Source organism: Pseudoliparis swirei, chromosome 24, assembly GCF_029220125.1.
Source record: "Pseudoliparis swirei isolate HS2019 ecotype Mariana Trench chromosome 24, NWPU_hadal_v1, whole genome shotgun sequence".
In the NCBI taxonomy this organism is placed as follows: Eukaryota; Metazoa; Chordata; class Actinopteri; order Perciformes; family Liparidae; genus Pseudoliparis; species Pseudoliparis swirei.
Genome location: NC_079411.1, coordinates 29,578,569 through 29,584,655, shown reverse-complemented (window position 1 = coordinate 29,584,655; position 6,087 = coordinate 29,578,569). Strand labels below are relative to the sequence as shown.

At 41.2% G+C, this 6,087-nt stretch overlaps 1 protein-coding gene across 1 annotated transcript; it reads right to left on the bottom strand.

The window, feature by feature from the left end:
- Nucleotides 1–322: 322 nt before the first annotated feature.
- LOC130190292 (potassium voltage-gated channel subfamily KQT member 5-like) lies at nt 323–4,814 on the bottom strand. The gene is made up of 3 exons (XM_056409614.1): nt 4,755–4,814; nt 4,517–4,611; nt 323–749 (listed from the first exon to the last, which is right to left on the bottom strand). The coding sequence occupies exons 1-3, from the start codon at nt 4,812–4,814 to the stop codon at nt 323–325; spliced, it is 582 nt and encodes a 193-aa protein (XP_056265589.1).
- Between the last annotated feature and the right edge of the window lie 1,273 nt (nt 4,815–6,087).

Sequence of the window (6,087 nt, the reverse complement as noted above, 5' to 3'; positions counted from 1 at the left end):
AACTTCATCACAATATTCTAATTTTCTGAGACAGTCCTGTATATAAATATATATATATATATAAATATATGTATATATACACAGTTAAATATATACATAACATTGTGTGTATATATATAAATATATATATATATAATTGTGTATATATATAAATATATATATATACACAGTTAAAAATATATATATTTATATATTGAAATATATAGTGTATACAATGAGTGTTAAGTATATACAGTGTGTATAAAGTACACACAGTGTGTATAAAGTATATACAGTCCGTATAAAGTATAAAGAGTCCGTATAAAGTACACTCAATGTACACTCAGTGGAAGTTAATGGCCCGGCGTGGCTCATCGTCGGTGGTGGCGCGTGATTGGCTCTTGAGGTGTGGCTCACCGTCGGTGGTGGCGCGTGATTGGCTCTTGAGGTGTGGCTCACCGTCGGTGGTGGAGCGTGATTGGCTCTTGAGGTGTGGCTCACCGTCGGTGGTGGAGCGTGATTGGCTCTTGAGGTGTGGCTCACCGTCGGTGGTGGAGCGTGATTGGCTCTTGAGGCGCAGCGAGGGCCTGAAGCGCGTGCGGTCGTTGAAGCTCCAGCTCTTGTGCACCTTGGGGGGGCTCGCCCCCTCCGGCGCCGCCTCGGCCACCGGGGAGCGCCGCTCCGTCACCGAGGACGACGCCGTCCGGTTCTTGATGCTCTGACCGCGGGGGCTCGCCATCCTCACGCGCTCCTTGAAGCTCAGCTTCTGACTGGGGTGAAGAAGAGGGGGGTGAAGAAGAGGAGGAATGACATGTGGAGATATGTGGATGTTGAAGGTTTAAGAGCCGCAGCATAAATCGTCCGCGACGCCTCGTGAGGTCACGCCGTTGTCGTACGTCGTTGCCCAACACCTGACCGTCTTGTGTGAGACTGACGGGCTGCAGGGCATGATATATATATATTTATATATATTTACAAATATATATATACATATTTATATATATTTAAAAATATATATATAAATATATATATATATATCTATTTACATATATATATATATATATTTACAAATATATATATATATATTTCTAGATATATATATATTTACATTTATATATATTTACATATATCTATTTAAAGTTCCACAGACTTATATAAATATAGATATCTCTGCTTTACTAAAATGATAACAGTCTCCTGGTTTAATGCAGCCTGCAGCTCATGACGCTCACCTGGTGGACGACTTCCGACTCCTTCCTGGAGAAGAAGAAGAAATATCAGAAATAATCAAAATACTTCAGCCATCAGACCAGAGCTTTTTAAATTTTAGCTGTTTTATAAAAATCTGAAATACTTTAAATTACAGTTCAGCGTGTTAAAATAACAATGCATGTTCCCTTCTATCTTTGAACTTTATAACAATCAATAAGCAGACTCTAGTAATATAGTAGTAACACACACACACACACACAATTAATAAATGTATATAAATAAATATACATATAAATAAATCTATACATAAATAAAACTATACATACATATAAATCTATATAAATAAATCTATATATAAATCTATACGTATATAATAACATATTTATACATATATAAAATCAATACATATATTCATGTAAAAAAAAGGTATATATATATTTATATATATATTTATATAGATACATAAATAAATATATATATACAATAAAAATATATATTTATGTAAAAAAAAATATTAAAAATATATATATATTTACATCGATAAATAAATAAATATATAAAATAAAAATATTTATTTATGTAAATAAATATACATAAATATATATGTATATATATATTTTTTTTTTTAATGTATATATATATATATATATATTTTTTTTTTTCCGTAAGCTATGTTAGCAAAGTTAGCAAAATAAAACACTTCCATATAAGGGGAAGGATGAGGAGGAGATGCAAATATGCCACGAACTCTTTTCAGTAGATATCAAGTTCAAACACACCGAACTTGTAATGGTTAATTTTTGTGATATCTCTAATTTCCTCATGAAGTCAGTGTTCAGCGTGAGACGTGTTGTGGCTCTCTGAGACTGAGTCTCTACAGAGAGCTGAGTGGTGGACACCATTGTGATGAATATAATAGCAGCAATAACTAGAATGGGCACTCGGTAGAGCGCATACCTTCGCATATCACAAGATTGGGCATTGAATAATGAACATTTTGGCATTAGTTGCATGCCAATTGGACAAAAATGTATCGTGCTATGGTAAAAAAAGAGTTTGACCTTTCCATGACCTTGACCTTGACCTTTGACCCTATTGATCCCAAAATCTAATCAAATGGTCCCCGGATAATAATCAATCATCCCACCAAATTTCAGGCGATTCAAGAACATTTTGACCTGTTCATGACCTTTGACCTTGACCTTTGACCCGATCGATCCCAAAATCTAGTCAACTGGTCCCCGGATAATAAACAATCATCCCACCAAATTTCATGCGATTCGGTTCAATACTTTTTGAGTTCTCAAAGATTTTGACCTGTTCATGACCTTTGACCTTTAACCGATCGATCCCAAAATCTAATCAACTGGTCCCCGGATAATAAACAATGATCCCACCAAATTTCATGCGATTCGGTTCAATACTTTTTGAGTTCTGCGAAAGATTTTGACCTGTTCATGACCTTTGACCTTTGACCTTTGACCCGATCGATCCCAAAATCTAATCAACTGGTCCCCGGATAATAAACAATCATCCCACCTAATTTCATGCGATTCGGTTCAATACTTTTTTAGATTTGCGAATAACACGCATACATACAAATAAATAAATAAATAAACTAGAATGGGCACTCGGTAGAGTGCATACCTTCGCATATCACAAGATTGGGCATTGAATTATGAACATTTTGGCATTAGTTGCATGCCAATTGGACAAAATGTATCGTGCTATGGTAAAAAAAAGAGTTTGACCTTTCCATGACCTTGACCTTGACCTTGACCGGATTGATCCCAAAATCTAATCAAATGGTCCCCGGATAATAACCAATCATCCCACCAAATTTCCATGCGATTCAAGAACATTTTGACCTGTTCATGACCTTTGACCTTGACCTTTGACCCGATCGATCCCAAAATCTAGTCAACTGGTCCCCGGATAATAAACAATCATCCCACCAAATTTCATGCGATTCCGTTCAATACTTTTTGAGTTCTGCGAAAGATTTTGACCTGTTCATGACCTTTGACCTTTGACCTTTGACCCGATCGATCCCAAAATCTAATCAACTGGTCCCCGGATAATAAACAATCATCCCACCAAATTTCATGCGATTCGGTTCAATACTTTTTGAGATTTGCGAATAACACGTATACAAATAAATAAATAAATAAATAAATACACGGCGATCAAAACATAACCTTCCGGCATTTTCAATGCGAAGGTAATAAATAAATAAATAAAAAATAAATAAAAAATAAATAAATACACGGCGATCAAAACATAACCTTCCGGCATTTTCAATGCGAAGATAATTAAGGGTTATTAGAGATTATTATTAGTGTGGAAGTCAAGCTGAGATCACCGGAGTCTGGAAATGATCCGTCGATTCACCGGGAAGTCAGGAGAGAAAATAAATCCTGGAGTCATGAAGTTATGAAAGTTATTTAAAGGCGGCTCGTGTTCCTCTCTCAGGTCACACGCTCCACACTGAGGGGCGTTTACATGAGAAACGTGGTTAAATTATCATTAAATTATCATTATTAAAAAAATACGTCAAAAGTCTTTTCTAACATTTAATTATTCTGCCTCCATTTACAAACACACACACACACACACACACAAAACCAATCTCACACATTCTCACACAGACACACAGAGACACACACACACACACAAACCCACTCACACACACACACACACACACACACACACATTATTCTGCCTCCATTTACACATCGCCCACAAAAATATGAGTTGAAATTAATGTCAATAAATGTGAATGTTTCTTAAATGAACTCAGTTATACCTCTTAACTTAGATTCTTTTAACTTGTTCTGTGTTTGTTTGTTTGTTTGTGTGTTTGTTTGTTTGTGTGTTTGTGTGTTTGTTTGTGTGTTTGATTGTTTGTTTGTCGCTGCCCGTCTCGTCCAGGTCACCCTCACCTGGATTCACCTGGTTTAATAATGTGTGATAACAGAAAAGCTCTCGGTGGAGTGAGACGTCAACGCAGCGCAGCGACCCTCATGAGCATCCATGTCGCTGGTTTTGGAATTCTCACTCGCTTAAAATAAATATAATATCTCTTTAATAGAGATACATATATATATAGATATGTATATGTATATATATATATGTATATGTATATATATATATCTATGTATATGTATATAGAGGAACCTGATGGGTCCTACAGAAGTTAAAGTTCCCAGGCCTCAGGTGTGCAGCGCAGACGTCGGATGAATAAAGTCTCACGCGACAAAACAAGGTGAAATAGTTGTAAAGAGATAACTTCAGTGCGACAGAGACGCCCGTTGCTGGTACCTACTTTGTGGGGCTGCAGGTGTGCAGCGCCTTCAGGTGAGGCTTCCACGTTGCTATGGAAACCGAGTTCTCTTCGGCTGCATAGCTACGCCAGACGCACTGCATGCAGAACACACGACACGCCGGGAGAAGGTTAGGAGCAACAACACAGGGAGGAGGAGTAAAACAACGAGGGAGGAAGAGGAGGGGAGGAGGAGGAGGAAACACACATTAGTGATGAGTGAAAACCACACAGGTCACACATCCGTGGCCGGAGGTCGGAGGTCAGGAGACGTGCCTGTGGGGGGGCAGGAGGCGCTCATAGTGACGCCAGGTGGCCTCCAGGTACGGCCGGCTGCTGTCGGTGGTGTAATGACACCACGCGGCCTGGTGCCACGCGAGGAAGAGGAGGAGCAGAGGAAGAGGGGGAGCAGAGGAAGAGGAGGAGCAGAGGAAGAGGGGGAGCAGAGGAAGAGGGGGAGCAGAGGAAGAGGGAGAGCAGAGGAAGAGGAGGAGCAGAGGAAGAGGGGGAGCAGAGGAAGAGGAGGAGCAGAGGAAGAGGAGGAGCAGAGGAAGAGGGGGAGCAGAGGAAGAGGGGGAGCAGAGGAAGAGGGAGAGCAGAGGAAGAGGAGCAGAGGAAGAGGGGAGCAGAGGAAGAGGAGGAGCAGAGGAAGAGGGAGCACAAGAAGAGGAGGAGCAGAGGAAGAGGGGAGCAGAGGAAGAGGAGAGCAGAGGAAGAGGGGGAGCAGAGGAGAGGAGGGAGCAGAGGAAGAGGGGGAGCAGAGGAAGAGGGGGAGCAGAGGAAGAGGGAGAGCAGAGGAAGAGGAGGAGCAGAGGAAGAGGGGGAGCAGAGGAAGAGGAGGAGGAGGAAGAGGAGCAGAGGAAGAGGGAGCAGAGGAAGAGGGGAGCAGAGGAAGAGGGGAGCAGAGGAAGAGGGGAGCAGAGGAAGAGGGGAGCAGAGAAGAGGGGAGCAGAGGAAGAGGGGAGCAGAGGAAGAGGGGAGCAGAGGAAGAGGGGAGCAGAGGAAGAGGAGGAGCAGAGGAAGAGGGGGAGCAGAGGAAGAGGAGGAGCAGAGGAAGAGGGGGAGCAGAGGAAGAGGAGTAGCAGAGGAAGAGGAGGAGCAGAGGAAGAGGAGGAGCAGAGGAAGAAGGGCAGAGGAAGAGGGAGATGGGAGAGATGGGTGTGAGGGGGAGAGGAAGAGGAAGATGATGAAGAAGCATTTAGGAGGAGAGAAGGCGAGAGAGGAGAAGAACAGAAATAAAGAAGAAGACGTGACGTCAGCGACAATAAAGTCAAAACAAAAAGCTGGAGGAGAAGAAGATGTGAGGAGCTCCTGATTACTGCAACTCCTTATTATCAGGCTGCTCTATAAGTCTCTTCGGTCAACTCCTTATTATCAGGCTGCTCTAATAAGTCTCTTATGTCCCTCCAGTTGATCCAGAATGCTGCAGCTCGTGTTCTCACTAAAACTAAGAAAAGAGATCACATCACTCCTGCACTAGCTGCTCTGCACTGGCTCCCAGTAAAATCAAGAATCACTTTTAAAATTCTTCTCTTAACCTACAAAGCCTTGATTGGTGATGCTCCATCATATCT

Excerpts from the sequence above, each read along its gene's own strand:
- LOC130190292 (XM_056409614.1), bottom strand. The coding sequence starts at position 4,814 with ATGAGCGCCTCCTGCCCCCCCACAGGCACGTCTCCTGACCTCCGACCT. Across the intron at positions 4,612-4,754 it reads TCCGACCTCCGGCCACGGAT|TGCGTCTGGCGTAGCTATGC; the intron begins GTGTGACCTGTG and ends TTCTGCATGCAG. Across the intron at positions 750-4,516 it reads CACACCTGCAGCCCCACAAA|TCAGAAGCTGAGCTTCAAGG; the intron begins GTAGGTACCAGC and ends TCTTCACCCCAG.